At 46.8% G+C, this 23,489-nt stretch overlaps 2 protein-coding genes across 2 annotated transcripts in view; both read right to left on the bottom strand.

The window, feature by feature from the left end:
• Positions 1-1,582: 1,582 nt before the first annotated feature.
• On the bottom strand, positions 1,583-12,859 carry ano7 (anoctamin 7). Its single transcript, XM_062418521.1, has 23 exons — positions 12,749-12,859; positions 10,595-10,652; positions 10,278-10,399; positions 9,848-9,955; positions 9,384-9,520; positions 9,207-9,264; positions 8,167-8,277; positions 7,883-8,048; positions 7,486-7,576; positions 7,063-7,159; positions 6,691-6,834; positions 6,288-6,425; positions 6,042-6,140; positions 5,814-5,916; positions 5,510-5,621; positions 5,274-5,328; positions 5,024-5,121; positions 3,760-3,956; positions 3,466-3,671; positions 3,240-3,382; positions 2,598-2,688; positions 2,361-2,480; positions 1,583-1,954 (listed from the first exon to the last, which is right to left on the bottom strand). The coding sequence occupies exons 1-23, from the start codon at positions 12,842-12,844 to the stop codon at positions 1,805-1,807; spliced, it is 2,700 nt and encodes an 899-aa protein (XP_062274505.1). The 5' UTR covers positions 12,845-12,859; the 3' UTR covers positions 1,583-1,804.
• A 2,071-nt stretch (positions 12,860-14,930) lies between these two features.
• Positions 14,931-23,489, bottom strand: part of ece2b (endothelin converting enzyme 2b) — a 9,166-nt gene continuing 607 nt past the window's right edge. Inside the window, exons 2-12 of the mRNA XM_062419988.1 lie at positions 22,849-22,991; positions 21,925-22,029; positions 21,508-21,634; positions 21,289-21,387; positions 21,110-21,187; positions 20,218-20,321; positions 19,551-19,661; positions 18,883-18,950; positions 18,380-18,570; positions 18,202-18,297; positions 14,931-16,846 (exon numbers count right to left, since the gene is read on the bottom strand). Coding sequence (XP_062275972.1) covers positions 16,670-16,846; positions 18,202-18,297; positions 18,380-18,570; positions 18,883-18,950; positions 19,551-19,661; positions 20,218-20,321; positions 21,110-21,187; positions 21,289-21,387; positions 21,508-21,634; positions 21,925-22,029; positions 22,849-22,991 — 1,299 coding nt within the window. The 3' untranslated portion in view covers positions 14,931-16,669. The remainder of the gene's footprint in view (positions 16,847-18,201; positions 18,298-18,379; positions 18,571-18,882; positions 18,951-19,550; positions 19,662-20,217; positions 20,322-21,109; positions 21,188-21,288; positions 21,388-21,507; positions 21,635-21,924; positions 22,030-22,848; positions 22,992-23,489) is intronic.

The raw sequence follows: 23,489 nt of genomic DNA, 5'->3' as shown, positions 1-23,489 counted from the left end.
GGGGGGAGTTACAATAGTCTAGGTGGGATGTGACTAGTGTGGACCAGGATGGCAGCGCTGTTAGAAGTGAGGGACGGACGGAGGTAGTTGATATTGCGAAGATGGAAGTAGGCTGACCGATGAAGACGATTGGCCCTTCGTCACAGGTTAGTTACGATGAAGACGACTGGCCCTTCGTCGCAGGTTAGTTACGATGAAGACGACTGGCCCTTCGTCGCAGGTTAGTTACGATGAAGACGACTGGCCCTTCGTCGCAGGTTAGTTACGATGAAGACGACTGGCCCTTCGTCGCAGGTTAGTTACGATGAAGACGACTGGCCCTTCGTCACAGGTTAGATACGATGAAGACGACTGGCCCTTCGTCACAGGTTAGTTACGATGAAGACGACTGGCCCTTCGTCACAGGTTAGTTACGATGAAGACGACTGGCTTTTCGTCTCTCTGGAGTGAGGAGATCAATGTTCTGTTTGAGCAGATTTTGATGAGTTTTTGTTTTGTAAGAAGAAGAAAAACAAGAGGAAGAATTGAAGCTGTGTGGACGAACGGGCCAAAGATCATCATCAGGTCTGATTGGACAATGTATTTTGGAGTTGGCACTTTTACAGTTCTGAGGTGTTTGAACATTTTCATACAGACTAAATAAACAGCTGCCTGTCTAGAAACCCGTCGGGTGATAGTTTGGGATCAATGCAGGATCGACTCAAACCCTGCAGATCTTGTACAGGTCTAGCAGAGATCTCAAAGATGTCTTGTAGACCTCTTGAAGCAGGACCTGTAAGGCTTCAACACAACCGGGAGTCTCGTAGATTTAGCAGAGATCTCGTCAATGTCTTGTAGACCACTTACAGAATGCTTGAAGGCCTTAACATGACCGGTGTTGGTCTGTAGACCTCTAGCTGGCTGATTATCAATCAGAGGTCTCGTAGATGATCTCACTATGTTCTTGTAGATCTTGAGAAGGTCACACGCTGTTCTTGTAGATCTTGAGGAGGTCTCACTGTGTTCTTGTAGATCTTGAGGAGGTCTCACTGTGTTCTTGTAGATCTTTAGGAGGTCTCACTGTGTTGTTGTAGATCTTGAGGAGGTCTCACTGTGTTCTTGTAGATCTTGAGGAGGTCACTATGTTCTTGTAGATCTTGAGGAGGTCTCACTGTGTTCTTGTAGATCTTTAGGAGGTCTCACAGTGTTCTTGTAGATCTTGAGGAGGTCTCACTGTGTTCTTGTACACCTTGAGGAGGTCTCACTGTGTTCTTCTACATCTTGAGGAGGTCTCACTGTGTTCTTGTACATCTTGAGGAGGTCTCACAGTGTTCTTGTACATCTTGAGGAGGTCTCACTGTGTTCTTGTGGATCTTGAGGAGGTCTCACTGTGTTCTTGTAGATCTTGAGGAGGTCTCAAGGTGTTCTTGTAGATCTTGAGGAGGTCTCACTGTGTTGTTGTAGATCTTGAGGAGGTCTCACTGTGTTCTTGTAGATCTTGAGGAGGTCACTATGTTCCTGTAGATCTTGAGGAGGTCTCACTGTGTTCTTGTAGATCTTGAGGAGGTCTCACTGTGTTCTTGTAGATCTTGAGGAGGTCTCACTGTGTTCTTGTAGATCTTGAGGAGGTCTCACTGTGTTCTTGTAGATCTTGAGGAGGTCTCACAGTGTTCTTGTAGATCTTGAGGAGGTCTCACTGTGTTCTTGTAGATCTTGAGGAGGTCTCACGGTGTTCTTGTAGATCTTGAGGAGGTCTCACTGTGTTCTTGTAGATCTGACAGACGTTGACTTAGACCTCCATCACAGTGTCCACATGTTCTTCTGTTCAGTGGTTGCCTGGTGTTTCTGGTTCCTCAGGGATCCCCTTCAGGTTCGGTGGGGGGGAGTCACTCTGTGGTGGCGAGGTTCTGGATCCACGTTTCCGCAGTTCTCCGGACTGGACGTCGTCACCAAGAACCACGATGTTCCCGAGAGACTGGAAGCAAAGAACACGAGAACACTGAAACCGACAAACTCTGTAATTACACACCATGAACAACTGAAACTAGAGAAACATGATGTAATAAATCATAGTTGTGGTTCTATAATCAACAACAACAGCAACAACAGCAACAACAGCAACATCAGCAACAGTAATCAAAGAACCAATCAGCATCAACTATAGCACATGTTGCTGTAGTTGCGGTGATGTTGCCTACGTGCAGGGTGTGTTGTTGTGTTGCAGTGATGTTGCCTACCTGCAGGGTGTGTTGTTGTGTTGCAGTGATGTTGCCTACCTGCAGGATGTGTTGTTGTGTTGTTGTAGTTGCGCTGATGTTGCCTACCTGCAGTTCTATTTGATGCAACTAGAGAAACATGATAAATCATAGTTGCGGTTCTACCTGGTTCTCAGCCAGCGCCTCTTTCGCCATGTAGTGCTCCCTCTTGATCTTCAGCTCCACCTCCTCAGGGATGTCAGACACCATCAAGTCGATCAGACGGCCCACGAAGAAGACCACATGCTGAGGAAGACGAGGAGAGTCTTCATCAGGTCACTGCAACCAAACTGTGTCTGGTTCTGTTTCTAATTCATCAATAATCAATATCTGATCGATCAGGAAGGTGTGACGGTCACTGACCTCAAAGACGATGACGAAAGTCAGTCGGATGGCGAGCAGGTGAAAATACTCCGGCAGGAAGTCTCCGTTCATATCCCTGTAGCCGCGATACCTGCAACAGCAACAAGAGCAACAAGAGCAACAAGAGCAACAAGAGCAACAAGAGCAACAAGAGCAACAAGAGCAAGAACAGCAACAACAACAGCAACAACAACAACAACAGCAACAAGAGCAACAAGAGCAACAACAACAACAGCAACATCAGCAACAGTAATCAAAGAACCAACCAGCATCAACTATAGCACATGTTGCTGTAGTTGCAGTGATGTTGCCTACCTGCAGGATCTGTTTTGGTGTTGCTGTAGTTGCGATGATGTTGCCTACCTGCAGGATGTGTTTTGGTGTTGCTGTAGTTGCGGTGATGTTGCCTACCTGCAGGATTTGTTGTTGTGTTGCTGTAGTTGCGGTGAAGTTGCCTACCTGCAGGGTGTGTTGTTGTGTTGCTGTAGTTGAAGTGATGTTGCCTACCTGCAGGTCGTGTTGTTGTGTTGCTGTAGTTGCAGTGATGTTGCCTACCTGCAGGGTGTGTTGTTGTGTTGCTGTAGTTGCAGTGATGTTGCCTACCTGCAGGATGTGTTTTGGTGTTGCAGTGATGTTGCCTACCTGCAGGATGTGTCGTGTTGCACGCTGTAGTTGCGTGGAGAAGTTGCCAGGGTGAAGTTGATGAAGCCGCTCAGGTTGCTGTCTCGGGTGTAGCGGTAGTAGAGACGTGGGAGGAAGGACGACGTGAAGGCGATGAGGAACGCCTGAAACATGAGAGCAGAGATCTGATTGGCTGCTGATCGTCCCTCAAACTGTCAATAAGTGACGGCAACAGATTGCGTCTCACGTTGCTGAGGACGGCGGCGTGCGAGATGAACTGCAGGATGGGGAACCAGATGCCGATGTCCTGCCCTCGCTCCACCACCGGGCGGCGATACTCCGTCACGAACTTCTGAGCGTCCAGACGGATTTCCACCCAGTTGTTAACGAGGGCGAAGAGCGGCGCCAGAGGGCACGCCGCCACGAAGATGGTGATGAAGCCGAACTGGATCACTGAGGAAGAGGAGGCACAGTCACAGCCAATCACAGAGCAAACAGTCTCCACCCATCCGCCAGCACCAGGAGTATAAATCAAACTCACCCATCTCCAGGTACTCGCTGAACAGACCCTCACATAGCAGCAGCTGGTAGTCCGCCTCCCAGGGGAGCAGCTCCTCCTCCACCTCCTCCTTCACCTCCTTCTCCCCCCTCTGCTCCTCCTGTCCCTCCTCCTTCTCCTTCTCCTCCTTCTTTGGCTTCGACTTCAGCTTCCTCTTTTGCCACCACGCCATCAACTTCCTGCCAAATAATGAGCCCTCCTTCACTTTCATTTAGAAAAGAAAACTGGCTGAAATGTTGAGTTATGACAGAGGTATCGAACTCACGGCCCGCTGACCAGGTGACCAGCATGATACCACACCTGTGATAATGTCCCTCACACAGCTGTGTTAGCTACACACAGCAAGCTGATTGGTCTGCTTTGTGTTTATGAGTCTCAGGAACGTCATTAATCTACTAAACTGAGTCATAGCTCCACCATGTAAAACCAGGCGGGGAGCTCCGGTCCTCTGAAATGAGGCCAACGTGGAAGTAACTTAAAACTGCATTCTATCAAAAGGCCACCAGGGGGCGACCGTTTTGGTGTCAAAAGGACTTCCGTCTCTATACAAGTCAATGGAGAATTCACCAACTTCTCACTTGATTTCTAACCTCAGTAAACGTTTTCAAAATGTGTTTATGGTCTCAATCGCTAGTTTAAAGCCTTCTTCAATGCAGTATGATGTTCATTTGGGACATTTTGGCCTCCCTGATTTTATATGTGACGATAAAGCAGGGTATGCATTAGGGCGTGGCTACGTGGTGATTGACAGGTTGATTGGTTCACAGGTTCAGGAGGGCGCCTCATGCTCCTCCTGATGCCCATATAAGTAGAATCCATGTTTTTATCTGTGTAATTTTAGGACTACAGAGCTCTACATGGTGGAACTATGACTGAGTTTATTAGGTAGATTAATGACCTGAGATTTCTCCCATTTGGATTACAGTAGGCAACGATCTTAGTTTCATAAAGTTGAATTAAGTTTAATAAAGTTGAATAAATGAGCAGCTGCAGGACAGAGGTGAAAGTTGAAGCTCTGGACGAGAACATCGACTTTAATGGTGATGATGCTCAGCTCGACCAGACTGGAGGTTTAAAAAGTCAAAAGTGTGTGTCTGTGTGTGTCTGTGTGTCTGTGTGTCTGTCTGTGTGTGTGTGTGTGTGTGTGTGTGTGTGTGTGTGTGTGTGTGTGTGTGTGTGTGTGTGTGTGTCTGTGTGTGTGTGTGTGTGTGTGTGTGTGTGTGTGTGTGTGTGTGTGTGTGTTTACGGGCTGATGAACTCCTGGACGTTGTTAATCAGCTGTTTTCCAACCATGATGACCAGCAGCTCCTGGGCCAGTTCAATGAGACATCCGCCTGCTCCACACTGACACACACACGCACACACACACACACACACACACACACACACACACACACACACACGCACACACACACACACACACACACACACACACAGTATGAAATATATAATATTAATATCAGATATTATTCTTTCTCTCAGGTGAACAGACTCACGTCTTCGTTGCGGACTCCAAACAGGGTGTAGTAGTTGCCGGGGTAACCGATGAACCTGAACACATCACACAGCTGATCAGTTTCATCATCAGCCTGCAGAAGGCGCTGTGACTCCTCCTCTGAACTATCAGCTGGTCTCTGTGTACTTTGTGTTTACTGCTCATTAACATATGGATAGAATAAAAGGCCTGCTCTGATTGGCTGGACTTGTGAGGCCAACTCTGATTGGTTCTCACCTGCCTTTGAAGAAAGCGATGTAAACTGGAGATGAGTAGAAGTTAATGAACTGGAAGATGAAAACTTTGAGGATAAACATGTCTTCATACTGTCTCTGAGTACGATGCATCTCTGAAACACACACACACACACACACACACACACACACACACACACACACACACACACACACACACACACACACACACACACAGAGGTCATTTCTTTGTGACGATAATAAACGATTAAAATGTGGCAGAAAGAGTGATGAAGGTGTGATGAAGGTGTGATGATGATGATGATGATGATGAAGGTGTGACTGACCCCAGCGGGTGAGGATGTGAGCCAGTGAGATGTAAACTCGAGACAACATGAGGATGACCAACAAGTTCAACACTGATCCTGAAATACTGGCGATCCTCGAAGCCTGAAACATACATATATATATATATATATATATATATATACTATACTACTATACTATATTAATCATATATTAAACATGTCAAACATATAAATATGAATAAAAGCTGTAAGTTGTGTGTTGCTCACGAAGCCGCTGACGAAGGCGTTGTGTGACTTGTAGATGATGATGCTGAGGATGGTGCGGTACAGGATGATGGCGATGAGAAACATCAGGACGACAATTACCTGAAACAGGAAGTTCAAACACACCTGTGTGAAGACTTTCAGTTTAAAACATTTTTTTCTTTCTTTCTCACATTTAAAATAAAAGCATCTGGTGCCTCCATCTAATTGGCTGCTGATTGGCTGCTGATTGGCTGCTGATTGGCTCACCATGATGACGATGACCATGCAGCCAGTCAGAGTTCTGCTGAATCGTTTATTTTCGGGGAAGTACGGTTCCTCTGCTCCCGTCACCGGGTTCCTCATCGTCATCGGAGCCATGGCGGTGAACTCAGGTCGAGGTCGGTCCTGTGTGTGTGTGTGGGGGGGGGTGAAAAGTAGTGAGACAGGTGTGAGACAGGTGTGAGACAGGTGTGAGACAGGTGTGAGACAGGTGTGAGACAGATGTGATACAGGTGTGAGACAGATGTGATACAGGTGTGAGACAGGTGTGAGACAGGTGTGAGACAGGTGTGAGACAGATGTGATACAGGTGTGAGACAGGTGTGAGACAGGTGTGAGACAGGTGTGAGACAGGTGTGAGACAGGTATTAGACAGGTGTGAGACAGGTACCTCTACATCCAAGAAGTCGGAGCAGTCCCAGCGGTGAGACAGGGTGGAGCAGGTTCTCTTCCAGTACTCCAGGAAGGTGACGGCCCAGAGAGCCATAAACACACTGAGGAACACTGTCCCCCCATTATCAAAGAGAAGACCCGCCTACAGACAGACAGACAGGTCAGGGGGTGAGACAGGTGAACAGACAGACAGGTCAGGGGGTGAGACAGGTGAACAGACAGGCAGACAGACAGACAGACAGACAGACAGAGAGAGACAGACAGACAGACAGACAGACAGACAGACAGACAGACAGACAGACAGACAGACAGAGAGAGACTGACAGACAGACAGACAGACAGACAGGCAGACAGACAGACAGACAGGTACCTTGTAGGTGACACAGATGCTGGAGTAGTTCCAGTAGGAGCAGATGTTGCAGAGAGGACACATCGTGAAGTCATTTCCACTGTTACACAACTCCATCCTGCACACACACACACACACACACACACACACACACACACACACACACACACACACACACACACACACACACACAGAGTTATTATAATTATGTGACGTCAAACAGTGAAACTAAATGAGTTTCATATTAAACTGATGTTGAACGGTGCTGACACAGATCTACTGCAGCTCAGATTCTGACTGTAGATAAGTTAACTTCACCCTGATTGTAGTCTGTATCACCATCATATATATTTTACATATACATAGATATACATACATTAAACATATATGCTTTTAATGGTTTGTGTGAATTCTGATGACTTTACAGACAAAGTTTGTTCTTACGCTGGAACATCAGTCGTTACGAGCCAAAACCCGATCAGGAAGACCAGAGTCCCGAGGAAGGAGGCTGGCAACAACCAGCCGGTGTAAAAACCTAAAGAATGATACTGTTACCATGGTAACCTACAGTCAGAAACAGTTACCGTAGTAACCTACAGTCAGAAACAGTTATCATGGTAGCCTACAGTCAGAAACGGTTACCATGGTAACCCACAGTCAGAAACAGTTACCATGGTAGCCTACAGTCAGAAATAGTTACCGTAGTAACCTACAGTCAAAAATGGTTACCATGGTAACCTACAGTCAGAAACAGTTACTGTGGTAACCTACAGTCAGAAACAGTTACCATGGTAACCTACAGTCAGAAATAGTTACTATATAGTCTAGTTTCTATAGTTACCGAGCCATGCATAGTAAAGCGCTATCTTCTCTCCAAAGTACTCCCTGATGTGGTCCAGAGGTTGGTAACGTTTCCAGCAGCTCCACTGGGCCCAGTACGCATACAGGATCTGTCTGAGACCCAGAGACTCCGGGGGAACCGGGGGGGTCGGCAGCTTGTACTCTCCCTGCTCACAGTAACATCACAAACATGTTGTTATACATGTAATGCAAGTGTCTCAGTGGTGTAGAGGACTGGGTGACAGGGGTCAGGGGTCAGGGTCAAGGGTCAGGTCAGGAGCTCACCTCATGCAGAGGGTATGCAGCAGTGAAGACCTGCTCACTGAGCAGCCGGTCGATGCCCACTCTCCCCTTCTTCACTGATCCATACGGAGTCCGAGCCAGAATCTCATAGAGCTGCAGGACAGGAGACAGTCAGGACGCACAGGGGACTAAAACAAACGCTCCTCTGCTCTGTGGAGCCAACATCTTCCTAGTGTGTGTGTGTGTGTGTTTACTCTGTGTGTGTGTGTTTACTCTGTGTGTGTGTGTGTGTGTGTGTGTGTGTGTGTGTTTACTGTGTGTGTGTGTGTGTTTACTCTGTGTGTGTGTGTGTGTGTGTGTGTGTATGTGTGTGTGTGTGTGTGTGTGTGTGTATGTGTGTGTGTGTGTGTGTGTGTGTGTGTGTATGTGTGTGTGTGTGTGTGTGTGTGTGTGTGTGTGTGTATGTGTGTGTATGTGTGTGTGTGTGTGTGTGTGTGTGTGTTTGAGGAGGAGGTGGAGTATCCGTCTACTGACTGAAACTTCCTGTAATCTGACAGTCAGTGTGTTTACATCCACGAGCCAATCAGAGGAGCCGCTGAGGACGACCAGTGTTCTGATGAAGTTTATTATTTAATTATTCAATGTAAACAGACTGGAGACAGACTGGAGACAGACTGGAGACAGACTGGAGACAGACTGGAGACAGACTGGAGACAGACTGGAGACAGACTGGGGACAGACTGGGGACAGACTGGAGACAGACTGGAGACAGACTGGAGACAGACTGGAGACAGACTGGGGACAGACTGGAGACAGACTGGAGATAGACTGGGGACAGACTGGAGACAGACTGGGGACAGACTGGGGACAGACTGGAGACAGACTGGAGACAGACTGGGGACAGACTGGGGACAGACTGGAGACAGACTGGGGACAGACTGGGGACAGACTGGAGACAGACTGGAGACAGACTGGGGACAGACTGGGGACAGACTGGAGACAGACTGGAGACAGACTGGGGACAGACTGGAGACAGACTGGGGACAGACTGGAGACAGACTGGGGACAGACTGGAGACTCACCACCTGATGTCTCTGAGTCGTCTTGAAGAACGTCTCCGGGTTTTCGGTCCCCAGAAACCTGCAGACACAAAACTGATGAGACAGCTGGAGACAAACTGATCACGTGTCTGTAAAAATGTCCAAATATTTAGTGAGGACGTCTTTAACGGTGATGACACAGGAGGACAGGTGTCGGACCTCTCCAGCTTGTTGGCCCTGAACTGACAGGTGTAGTAGTAAGGTGGAGGGTTGGGGACATCCTGTCTCAGAGGGTTTGGGAAGGACAACTGCTCCAGAACCTGCTCAGACCAGTGAAGGTTGGGAGCGTTGACCACCTGCAGGACAGAGTGCACAGACGGAGGATACTATTAGGACACTAAAGACAGACTGAGGACACTAAAGACAGCCTGAGGACAGACTGAGGACACTAAAGACAGACTGAGGACACTAAAGACAGACTGAGGACAGACTAAAGACAGACTGAGGACACTAAGGACAGACTGAGGACACTATGAGGACACTAAAGACAGACGGAGGACACTATGAGGACACTAAAGACAGACTGGGGACACTAAAGACAGACTAAAGACAGACTGAGGACACTAAAGACAGACTGAAGACACTCTGAGGACACTGTGATGTCTTCCTGTCTCAGGTCTTACCTGCAGTGGGACTCTCAGGCTGATCTCCTCAGCGTAGTAACAGAGGACACTCCATGGAGCGCTGAGGAGGACAAAATAGATCCTCATCTTCTGCTGGAGAACCTCCCTCTGCAGGACAGAAGGACAGGAGGACATGATAGATAGATAGATAGATAGATAGATAGATAGATAGATAGATAGATAGATAGATAGATAGATAGATAGATAAATAGATACATAGATAGATAGATAGATAGATAGATAAATAGATACATAGATAGATAGATAGATAGATAGATAGATAGATAGATAGATAGATAGATAGATAGATAAATAGATACATAGATAGATAGATAGATAGATAAATAGATAGATAGATAGATAGATAGATAGATAGATAGATAGATAGATAGATAGATAGATAGATAGATAGATAGAGTGATTGGCTCACCTGCTCCATCAGGAGTCCGGAGCGTTTCAGCTTGTTCAGGAACTCCTCCCTCCACTTCCTGTGTTCCAACCTATCAGCTGTTTTCTCCTCCTCCTGAGGCTCCTCCCACACCAGCACAAAATCTGTCCAATAGGAACGCAGCTTTCAGATATGATGTCATCACATACTGATCAATACTGACTGAGCTGATCAGCTGATGAGGTGAGCACCTGTTGGACCTGCTCAGGTGTGTCTGAGGTCAGCAGGTGTGTTTGCTCTGCAGCGTCTCCTCGGCCTCTAAGCTAATATTGACCCAGAGGAGCGTTTGTTTTACTCACCAACACGAGTCGAGCCGTCGCTGAACACATTCCTGTCCACAAGCCGCACAGGTGCATCCTGGGAAATAACAACACACAGAGTCAGCACCAAAAAAAAAACCTGAGAGCCTGTCAGAGCTCACCTTTCAGAGCTCACCTTTCAGAGCTCACCTGTCAGAGTTCACCTGTCAGAGTTCACCTATCAGAGTTCACCTTTCAGAGTTCACCTGTCAGAGTTCACCTGTCAGAGTTCACCTTTCAGAGCTCACCTGTCAGAGTTCACCTGTCAGAGTTCACCTATCAGAGTTCACCTTTCAGAGTTCACCTGTCAGAGTTCACCTGTCAGAGTTCACCTATCAGAGTTCACCTTTCAGAGTTCACCTGTCAGAGTTCACCTGTCAGAGTTCACCTATCAGAGTTCACCTTTCAGAGTTCACCTGTCAGATTTCACCTGTCAGAGTTCACCTGTCAGAGTTCACCTATCAGAGTTCACCTGTCAGAGTTCACCTGTCAGAGTTCACCTATCAGAGTTCACCTGTCAGAGTTCACCTGTCAGAGTTCATTACAGACTGTTCATCATCATCATCATCATCATCATCATCATCATCATCATCATCATCATCATCATCATCATCATCATCATCACCATCACACAGAAGAGGTTAAAGTCTCATTCTGTTCTTTAGTAAAGTTCAGATACTTGTGTAGAAAGGACTCAACTCTTTACTCAGTAACAGTCAGAAATCTCTCCTGATAACTGACCTCAGATCAGCGTTAACGTGTTAATCATGATGAGATATATATAGTATATAGTTCTGAGTATAACATGTTCATCTCTCCTCACAGGGTTAGGGCACTACATGGAGCAGCTAGGAGCTAATAATGAGTAATAAGGGAACTGAGGTCTGTGTGACCTCGGTGGCAGTCGGAGGAAGAAATGTTTTATTTGAGCTCAAACACACATATTGAGTTATTAACGTTATAAAAACCCTTCTAGTGTTAAAGAGACAATATTCCTCTCAGACTGAGATCAGCTGGTTCTGCTGCAGTACGACATGGGTGCGTTTGATTCATCAACTAATACTAGTTTCACTCTTTGTGCATTTTGGGCCACTTTAGGAAAACTCATCAAATTTCAGAGTAAAAGACTTTTGGGCGAGAGCTTCCTGTTGTTTAATGACTCCATTGTTCTTAACCAGCCGTCACTCATCAGAGTCCCGCCTCCACACCTACTTCCTGTTTCCTGCTGCAGCAAAACAAACACAACCAGCTTCTCTGCAGAGCTAGACACCACCCGCCCCTCAGAGCTAAACACCACCTGTTCCCCTCACCCGTCCCCTCACCCGTCCCCTCAGAGCTAAACACCTCCCGTCCCTTAAAGCTAAACACCACCCGTCCCTCAGAGCTAAACACCACCCGTCCCCTCAGAGCTAAACACCACCCGTCCCTTCAGAGCTAAACACCACCCGTCCCTTAAAGCTAAACACCACCCGTCCCCTGCAGAGCTAAACACCACCCTTCCCTCAGAGCTAAACACCACCCGTCCCCTCAGAGCTAAACACCACCCGTCCCCTCAGAGCTAAACACCACCCGTCCCTCAGAGCTAAACACCACCCGTCCCCCTCAGAGCTAAACACCACCCGTCCCCCTCAGAGCTAAACACCACCCGTCCCTCAGAGCTAAACACCACCCGTCCCTCAGAGCTAAACACCACCCGTCCCCTCAGAGCTAAACACCACCCGTCCCTCAGAGCTAAACACCACCCGTCCCCCTCAGAGCTAAACACCACCCGTCCCTCAGAGCTAAACACCACCCGTCCCCTCAGAGCTAAACATTGTTTATTTTGTATAAACTAATAATAATATTGAGTCATTATTGGATGAATGAATGAAACACTTGTGATGCTGATTAAATATTAAACATTAATATGAACAGTAACATCATGTGATGTTTACTCGGAGGCGTTTCCATTATTTTCTTTAGCAGTGACACAAAGTTTACTGAGTAAACACATTCTGTATATTCTGTAAATATGAACTCAGTGTAGAGTTTCACACATGAAGAACAAACTTTAAATGTTATTAAAACTCTTTTTATAAAGGTTATAAACTCTGTTACTCATTTAAATGTTTCAATGTTCAAATGTTTCTGATAATCAATCAGAACAGCTGTTACCATGGTGATGCTGCCATAGCTACCGTCCGGCTTGGTTTCCATGGTGATGAGCGTGGTGCTGTCATCTCTCTGATCCCCTCTCCTCCTCATCTTCATCAGCTGCTCCTCTTCCTCCTGGTTAATATATATTATATTATATTATAAATATTATATATTACACAACATGTCAATATATAACAAATATCTGATCAAATATTTTATCAGGAAAACATCTGAATGATATTTTAATAATCAATATTTCAGATTAAAGGAACAGTTCACAGTTTTAAACCAAATGATCATTAAGTAATAATTCCTCCTGTTCATGTCTTCAAAATGCACTTAATGTATGAAGAGGAGGAACACCTGACTGCTGCTTCACACAGACTGGGAGCAGTGGGAGCACTGGGAGCAGTCCCTAGGAACTGAACTTTAAATGTTTAAATTAAACACTTGAATAAACTCGAAGCTTCTGTGGCTTCAAACCTTCACTGAACGTTTGTGTTTCCTTACTGAAGAACAGACAGAATAATTAATAGACTGATAAGACTTACCTGTCAGTCAGTGACGTGTCGAGCAGTCTTCTGTCCCGCACGCGCGCCTCTTATTGATCCTGCTGCCTCTGCAGGACTCACCTGTCTGACTCTCAGGTGAGTCCTCAGATGTCTCCAGATGTCCTCAGTGGAGAGTTCGGGTCCCAGATGAGCAGCTGTCTGTCTCTCTCTACGTGTTTGTGCTCAGGTTCAAGTTGCAGCCTGACTGCAGGAAGCCCCGCCCACCCGGTAGCCCCGCCTCCGTGTCTTCACTGTACACAAAACAAACAAACCCTAACCCTAACCCTCCCTGCAGCTCGTTCCTGTCAGGTGACAAACAAACAGCTTCACCTGCAGGGTCAGTGTGATAGAAGCATAAATAAATGATGAATATTATGATGATTCTCATTGTTATATTTTATATTATATTATATTATATTATATTATAGTATGTTATAGTATGTTATTATAAAGGAACAACGAGCTGCAGCTGCTGATAAGACTTTATGACCTCATCATGCAAACTGGTTCCTGTGCAGAGGTCAGAGTCTGTTTCTATGGTAACGTATATTATATTAATGTTCCTGAGAGGAAATTTATGTCTGTGGACATCTGAAAAAAAAATCTATCTATCTATCTATCTATCTATCTATCTATCTATCTATCTATCTATCTATCTATCTATCTATCTATCTATCTATCTATCTATCTATCTATCTATCTATCTATCTACCTACCTATCCATCTATCTATCTATCTATCTATCTATCTATCTATCTATCTATCTATCTATCTATCTATCTATCTATCTATCTATCTATCTATCTATCTATCTATCTACCTACCTATCCATCTATCTATCTATCTATCTATCTATCTATCTATCTATCTATCTATCTATCTATCTATCTATCTATCTATCTATCTATCTATCTATCTATCTATCTATATGTATGAATGTTTCATTGATTTATCCTCTGATTATCTTTAACAGGGCGCCATCACCATGGTAACCACTTGTATTTCCATGGTAACTAGGTGTATCACCATGGTAACTAGGTGTATCACCATGGTGACCAGGTGTATCACCATGGTAACTAGGTGTATCACCATGGTAACCAGGTGTATCACCATGGTAACCACACGTATCTCCATGGTAACTAGGTGTATCACCATGGTAACTAGGTGTATCACCATGGTAACTAGTATATAACCTCAGAGGATTAACAGTCTGACCATCGACCAATCAGATCTCTGGAAACATGAGACGTCATATCCAGTTTACAACAGATTTATTGTAAATACAATAATAAAGATCAATAGATACTTTCAGAGTTTAACTTTGACTGGAGACACGTTGCACAATGCACAGCTGTGTATTATGGGATGTTTAATGTTTCATATTCAGACTGACATCACTGACTGTAATGCTGCTCTCTGATTGGACCAGCACACACACACACACACACACACACACACACACACACACACACACACACACTCACACACACACACACACTCACACACACACACTCACACACTCACACACAGTGAACAGTGCAGCAGCTCCCCCTGCTGTCAGAATCAGGTAATTGCAGTTACTGATAAACTGACACATTATAAACTTTATATATTTCATAAAAATCTTTAATAGACATCAAAGCCCCGACACACACACACTCCTTTGATCTCACTCACGTAGCATCAGCTGATATACATGCACATATATATTTGTTATATTTATATACTGTAAATTTATTCATTTGTATAATATTTTAATATTTTTAAGACACAACGAGCAGCTGATGGTGACAGTTACACAAAGAGTAAAAGTTTAAACGTCACAAAGCTGCAACATCAAACATCTCATCTCTGATTTAAAGTGACCGCATCCTTTAATTTACTGATTATCATTATTATTATTATTATTATTATTATAAATATCATATAGATCATGTGTTTCTATCTGCAGGTAAAAAGCATTCACACTGTAAAAGGACCTGAAATATTCACTGAATTGAATGCTGGTGAAAATAATGCTTTTAAACCCTTTAATATAATAGAATCACTTATATTAATTAACCTCAGATTTAGGTTAATGATCATTTGTAGTGTTTTAAAAGTCAAATTAAAAGCTTTTAAAGGACTGTTAGCAGACGAGTGGGTGATGATGATGTTTGATGAAGAGCTGCAGACTGTTTAACACCTTTAAAATAAAGCTTTGTAACTTTATGACGTAAATAAAGAGAAGCAGAACATTTCAGAGGCCTCGTCCATTAAAGGCAGTACAGTCATGTGACCAGCGGGGGGCAGCACTGAGGCTTTAATGGTGGAGACTTTCTGTCTGTGCTGACTGTAATGTTTGGCACTACGGGAAAATCAGGACTGGCCAATCGAGTCCAACTGTGGACCTCACACCTGGGGACACCTGGTACCTGGGGACACCTGGTACCTGGGGACACCTGGTACCTGGGGACACCTGGTACCTGGGGACACCTGGTACCTGGGGACACCTGGTACCTGGGGACACCTGATACCTGGGGACACCTGGTACCTGGGGAAACCTGATACCTGGGGACACCTGGTACCTGGGGACACCTGGTACATGGAGACACCTGGTACCTGGGGACACCTGGTACCTGGGGACACCTGGTACCTGGGGACACCTGGTAACTGGGGACACCTGGTACTTGGGGACTGTGAGCCAATGGGAGGCCAGCTGTGTCACTTCCTTTAGTGTTTAATTTTCTTCTTCCTTAGTTTCACTCAGCAGCGAACGTTTTAAAAAACTAGATTTTACTCTCAGTGTAAATGGGGGGGGGGGGGGCAGGAAGTGACATCACATCTGGGGACTAAAGGAAGTGACGTCACTCTCCACAGTTGGACCCTCTGGACACACACACACACACACACACACACACACACACACAATAATGATGTAAAAGTTCACTTTTGTATGAGGTCATCACAGTGATGTCATCAGATAGACAGAGTTACAGCTCTTTCATACAATGGACAACACACACACACACACACACACACACACACACACACCACACACAGAGACACACACACACACACACACACACACACACACACAGAGACACACACTAATAATCAATAACGGTGATAAAGCAGAAATGCTGATCAGCAACATCGTCCCACATGGCTTCTTCATCATCTTCATCATCATCAGTCCGTCCTCTGAAGTCCACTGAGTTCGTTAAGTTTCCAGACAGGAAGTCAGTCTGATCGTCTAATTAACATATTTATACTGAAACTGAATATTACACCTGAAAACCTTCTAAAAACCTCTAAGTAACGCTCTAATAACCGTCCTGCCCATCAGACTCCTAACGAGCCTCCCCGGTAATTAAAGGACCAGGTGAGTGAAGGAGCGTCGCTGCGTCTACCAGACCTCGCAGCGCTTCCCCGTGTTCATCGGCGTTCCTGCAGGACAGTTGAAGTGGCGGCTGAAGTCCGGAGAGTTGGCGAGCGTGCCGATGACGCGGTAGCGGGGGGGGCTGTGCGGGTCGGTCAGCAGGCCTTCGTGAGCGCTCTCTGGTGTTCGGACCGAGCACCACACCTGAAACACAGAAGACAGACGAGGCTGATCAGTGGAGAGCAGAGACATGCAGCAGATTCACACACAGGGAAATAATACTAAATGCAAACATCTAACATGACTCTTCTCTATTGCACGTTTTTACCAGGCGGGGAGCTCCGGTCCTCTGCAATGAGGCCAACGCAGAAGTAACTTAAAACTGCATTCTTTCAAAAGGCCACCAGGGGGCGACCGTTTTGGTGTCAAAAGGACTTCCGTCTCTATACAAGTCAATGGAGAATTCACCAACTTCTCACTTGATTTCTAACCTCAGTAATCGTTTTCAAAATGTGTTTATGGTCTCAATCGCTAGTTTAAAGCCTTCTTCAATGCAGTATGATGTTCATTTGGGACATTGGACGTCACAGATGTTACGTCCATTTTATATATACAGTCTATGGTTTTTACACTGAACTGTTACTTATTTACTATTCGCATCAATTCATGATTCCCTTTTATGCACTGCTACTTTGGTATTTAATTTAATTTACATGTGATTGATTGAACTTGCTTGTTTGCACCGGAGGAGACAGTTCATTGTACTCTTGTACTTGGTATGATTGTGCAATGACAATAAAGATGTATCTTATCTTATCTTAGAGACATGCAGGACTCTGTGGGTCGGATTTACTAAGATCCCAAATACTAAATAACATGTACAGTGCATAGACTGTATATAAAATGGACGTAACATCCGTGATGTCACCCATTGGTTTGTGGACTGCTGCTCGGAGGCCAATAGTATCGGATCTGAGCAGCGCCATCTTGAACATTTCAGGTGCATGCTTGGAAAAATAAAAACATGGATTCTACTTATATGGGCATCAGGAGGAGCATGAGGCGCCCTCCTGAACCTGTGAACCAATCAACCTGTCAATCACCACGTAGCCACGCCCTAATGCATACCCTGCTTTATCGTCACATATAAAATCAGGGAGGCCAAAATGTCCCAAATGAACATCATACTGCATTGAAGAAGGCTTTACATGTGATTGAGACCATAAACACATTTTGAAAACGTTTACTGAGGTTAGAAATCAAGTGAGAAGTTGGTGAATTCTCCATTGACTTGTATAGAGACGGAAGTCCTTTTGACACCAAAACGGTCGCCCCCTGGTGGCCTTTTGATAGAATGCAGTTTTAAGTTACTTCCTGGTTGGCCTCATTTCAGAGGACCGGAACTCCCCGCCTGCTCCTCACACAGACTCTACAGTCACGGTTATTTGGCCGGTCTGGTTTGAGAGTCACGCTGCCGTCAACATAAACTCAGCAACAGGAACAGGAACAGGAAGTGGACCCAGTATGGACCCTCTTGGGCTGTTAGACTCGGAACGTACCTGAGCGAATCCCACGAAGAAGAGCTGGTCGTTTGTGAGGTTGACAGCAGGAAGTCTCTTCTCCTCTCCGTTCTTCTGGACCCACGAGCGATACGCCTGAAGAAGAGAGCGTCATCAGACTCAAACATGTTGTTTAAAAGGTCTCACTTCTGGTTCTGGTTCTGGTTCTGACACTCACATGGTACGCAGCCTTCAGGCCTCCGTTGTCGGCGATGTTTTCTCCGAGCGTCTGCTTCCCGTTGACGTGCTCTGCGTTGACGGTGTAGCGGCTGTACTGGTCCGTCATGCACTGCGTCCGCTGCCTGAACGCCTCCACCGACGAGTTCTGCCACCACGGCCGCAGGTTCCCGTCCTTATCGTACTCCCGACCTGCGAGGACGAGCACACTGATTCACTGCTACACACTGATGAGCACTGATCACATGACTCTAGACTACATTCCCAAACACTGATCACATGACTCCAGACTACGTTCCCAAACACTGATCACATGACTCCAGACTACCAAACACTGATCACATGACTCCAGACTACGTTCCCTAACACTGATCACATGACTCCAGACTACCAAACACTGATCACATGACTCCAGACTACGCTCAGTTTGAAGATCATTATATAATGTTTGTGTGAAATCTTTAAAGCACGTAGACGACGAGCTTCAGCTGATCTGAGACTCACCCTGATCATCGAAGGCGTGCGTCAGCTCGTGACCCATCACAACCCCGATGCCCCCGAAGTTCAACGCCCTGAAAACACAAATATAGAGTTCAGAATTTACTGTACAGTTTGAGGTACAGACAGACAGGTAGCAGACAGACAGGTAACAGACAGACAGGTAGCAGACAGACAGGTAACAGACAGACAGGTAACAGACAGACAGGTAGCAGACAGACAGACAGGTAGCAGACAGACAGGTAACAGACAGACAGGTAGCAGACAGACAGTCAGGTAGCAGACAGACAGGTAGCAGACAGACAGGTAGCAGACAGACAGGTAACAGACAGACAGGTAGCAGACAGACAGGTAGCAGACAGACAGGTAACAGTAAGACAGGTAGCAGACAGACAGGTAGCAGACAGACAGACAGGTAGCAGACAGGTAGCAGACAGACAGGTAGCAGACAGACAGGTAACAGACAGACAGGTGGCAGACAGGTAGCAGACAGGTAGCAGACAGACAGGTAGCAGACAGACAGGTAACAGACAGACAGGTAACAGACAGACAGGTAGCAGACAGACAGACAGGTAGCAGACAGACAGGTAGCAGACAGACAGGTAGCAGACAGACAGACAGGTAGCAGACAGTCAGGTAGCAGACAGACAGGTAGCAGACAGACAGGTACAGACTTGGGATGGTCGTGGGCGTAGAAAGGAGCCTGAAGGATTCCAGCAGGGAAGACGATGCCGTTCTTAGTTGGCATGTAGTACGCATTGACTGTAGGAGGAGTCATACTCCACCTGCAGGAGGAGAGGAGGAGGAGGAGGAGAGGAGGAGAGGAGGAGGAGGAGGAGGAGGAGGAGGAGGAAAGGAGAGGAGGAGGAGAGGAGGAGAGGAGGAGGAGGAGGAGAGGAGGAGGAGAGGAGGAGAGGAGGAGGAGAGAGAGGAGGAGAGGAGGACAGGAGGAGGAGAGGAGGAGGAGAGGAGAGGAGGAGAGAGAGGAGGATAGGGGGGGGAGAGGAGGAGAGAGAGAGGAGGACAGGAGGAGGAGAGTGGGAGAGGAGAGGAGGAGAGAGAGAGGAGGAGGAGGAGGAGAGAGAGGAGGAGGACAGAGGAGGAGGAGAGTGGGAGAGGAGAGGAGGAGGAGGAGGAGGTGGAGGAGGAGTCACTCAGGGTTCATCTGATCTGTATAAAACTTGATGGTAAACTTTTTTCTTGCTCTGTGTGTGTGTGTGTGTGTGTGTGTGTGTGTGTGTGTGTGTGTGTGTGTGTGTATGTGTGTGTATGTGTGTGTGTGTGTATGTTTGTGTGTGTATGTGTGTGTGTGTGTGTGTGTATGTGTGTTACTGGTCTTACTGGTCTTTATTGGGAGTCTTCCTCAGCTGGTCTGCCATCACTCTGGATGATAAGTTGTAGAAGTTCAACATGTTCTGGAAGAAGCTGTCGTCTGACACATCGTACTGCAACACAGTGACTGAGGGTCAGCTCCACCTGTCTCACCCCCCCACCTGTCTCACCCTCACACCTGTCTCATTCTCCCACCTGTCTCACCCTCACACCTTTCTCACTCTCCCACCTGTCTCACCCCCCCACCTGTCTCACCCTCCCTCCTGTCTCACCCTCCACCTGTCTCACCCTCCCTCCTGTCTCACCCTCCACCTGTCTCACCCTCCCACCTGTCTCAACCTGTCTCAACCTCCACCTGTCTCACTCTCCCACCTGTCTCACCCTCCCTCCTGTCTCAACCTGTCTCACCCTCCACCTGTCTCACCCTCCCACCTGTCTCACCCCATCTATCTCTCCCCCCCACCTGTCTCACCCTCACACCTGTCTCACCCCCCACCTGTCTCACCCTCCCTCCTGTCTCAACCTGTCTCACCCTCCCACCTGTCTCACCCTCCCACCTGTCTCACTCTCCCACCTGTCTCACCCCCCACCTGTTTCACTCTCCCACCTGTCTCACCCTCCCACCTGTCTCACCCTCCCACCTGTCTCACCCCCCACCTGTCTCACCCTCCCTCCTGCCTCAACCTGTCTCACCCTCCCACCTTTGTCACCCTCTCACCTGTCTCACCCTCCCACTTTTTTCACCCTCCCCTGTCTCATTCTCCGACCTGTCTCACTCTCCTACCTTTCTCACTCTCCTACCTATCTCACCCCTCCCACCTGTCTCACTCTCCCACCTGTCTCACCCTCCCACCTGTCTCACTCTCTGTCTGTTGATGAATGATTGACAGCTGTCACTCACCCCGTCATAAACGTCGTCCAGCTCTTTGGGGTCCAGGATGAATTCTGGGAAACCGATCATATCGTAGATGGCATCAGCCTGAAACACAGAGACTGATCAGACCACCTGTCTGTCTGTTTACCTGTCTGTGTCTGTCTGTCTGTCTGTCTGTCTGTGTCTCTGCCTGTCTGTCTCTCTACCTTGTCTTTAGCAGCTTGTCTCGTATGGTCGTCCATCCAGCTCAGTCGGTCCAGAGCTTCTTTAAACGCTGAACGAATCTCGTTGATCATCTCCTCGGCCTGAGAGAGAGACAGTTATAGAGAGACAGACAGGTAGAGAGAGAGACAGGTGATGATCAGGATCACCTGTCTCTCTCTCTACCTGTCTCACTGCTGCAGTGATATAACAGTCAGACTTACGATCTCTTTGCTGTGTTTATCAAACGTAGCTTTAACGAACAGCGCTCCCAGAGCGAAGCCCAGCGTGTCATCAGTGTTCCCGATACACGTCTGCCAGCGAGGAGTACAGGACTGCAACACATGACCAGTTACAACCAGTTACAACCAGTAACAACCAGTAAGAACCAGTTACAACCAGTTACAACCGGTAAGAACCAGTTAGAACCAGTTAGAACCAGTTACAACCAAATATAACCAGATATTCACAGTAGCATTTATAACAAGAGTACTTAGTAGTATTTATAGTATTTGTAGTATTTATAGTATGTGTAGTACTCAGTAGTATGTGTAGTACTCAGTAGTATGTGTAGTACTCAGTAGTATTTGTAGTATTTGTAGTACTTGTAGTATTTGTAGTACTTGTAGTATTTGTAGTATTCGTACAGACTCTCCAGCAGTTTGTCCTGAGCGTTTTCAAAGCGTTGATCCAGACTGGAAACACTCTTCTGAGCCAACGTCCACATCATGTAGTTATTCAGCAGGCTGCAGACAGACAGGTAGGACAGACAGACAGGTAGGAGAGACAGACAGGCAGGTAGGAGAGACAGACAGGTAGGTAGGAGAGACAGACAGAAAGATAGGAGAGACAGACAGACAGATAGGAGAGACAGAAAGACGGGTAGGAGAGACAGACAGGTAGGTAGGTGAGACAGACAGGCAGATATGAGAGACAGACAGGCAGGTAGGAGAGACAGACAGGTAGGTAGGTGAGACAGACAGACAGGTAGGAGAGACAGACAGGCAGGTAGGAGAGACAGACAGACAGGTAGGTGAGACAGACAGACAGGTAGGAGAGACAGACAGGTAGGTGAGACAGACAGACAGGTAGGAGAGAGACAGGCAGGTAGGTGAGACAGACAGGTAGGTGAGACAGACAGACAGGTAGGAGAGAGACAGGCAGGTAGGTGAGACAGACAGGCAGATATGAGAGACAGACAGGTAGGAGAGACAGACAGGTAGGTAGGAGAGACAGACAGACAGGTAGGAGAGACAGACAGACAGGTAGGAGACAGACAGACAGGTTGTTAGAGTAACTGCTGTTTCCTTCTTTACTGAACTGTGATGTGTTTCTGGCAGCAGCCTGCAGGGGGCAGCAGAGACTACCTGTGTGTGAGTGTGTGTGAGTGTGTGTGTGTGTGTGTGTGTGTGTGTGTGTGTGTGCGTATCTGTATCTGTGTGTATCTGTTTGTGTGTGTGTGTGTGTGTGTGTGTGTGTGTGTCTGAGTGTGTGTGTGTGTGTGTGTGTGTGTGTGTGTGTGTCTGAGTGTGTGCGTGCAGGTAAACAGGACAGGTGAGTCTCACCTGCGGTCGGTCTTGTTGATGATGTCAGACACCTGCTGCAGGTATTCTCTGGCGAACAGGACGACAGGTTCACTGTCATTAAGTTCCAGAGGAGACAGAGAGGAAGACAGGTAGTCCAACCAGTCCACGGCCGGGGCCAGGAGCTACACACACACACACACACACACACACAGACACAGACAGAGACACACACACACACAGACACAGACACAGACACACACACACAGACACACACACACACACACACACACACACACAGACACAGACACAGACACACACACACACACACACACACACACACACAGACACACACACACACACACACACACACACACACACACACACACACACACACAAAGCTTAATGTTTTTCCTCAGGGCTTCCTGTCATGATCCTGGTTTGTCTCTCTCAGTAACTCATCAGCGTGGGAACAGACTGCACCACCCGGGGGGGAGGTGCTGAGATGAGAATGTAATGCTGCAGGTTTACAGACTCAGCAGGTAGGGGCATAGACCGTATATAATATGGACGTAACATCCGTGACGTCACCCATTGGTTTGTGGACTGCTGCCTGGAGGCCAATAGTATCAGATCTGAGCAGCGCCATCTTGAAAATTTCCGGTGCATGCTGGGAAAAATAA

The sequence above is a fragment of the Scomber scombrus genome, chromosome 5 (genome assembly GCF_963691925.1).
Source record: "Scomber scombrus chromosome 5, fScoSco1.1, whole genome shotgun sequence".
Lineage (NCBI taxonomy): Eukaryota > Metazoa > Chordata > Actinopteri > Scombriformes > Scombridae > Scomber > Scomber scombrus.
Note: the sequence above shows the minus strand (reverse complement) of the source record. Positions and strands in the feature narration are given on the sequence as shown.

Coding starts and splice junctions, on each gene's coding strand:
- ano7 (XM_062418521.1), bottom strand. CDS start 12,844: ATGAAGATGAGGAGGAGAGGGGATCAGAGAGATGACAGCACCACGCTC. Junction 9,956..10,277: donor CCGGACTCCTGATGGAGCAG/GTGAGCCAATCA, acceptor TCTGTCCTGCAG/AGGGAGGTTCTCCAGCAGAA. Junction 7,160..7,485: donor GTAACGACTGATGTTCCAGC/GTAAGAACAAAC, acceptor GTGTGTGTGCAG/GATGGAGTTGTGTAACAGTG.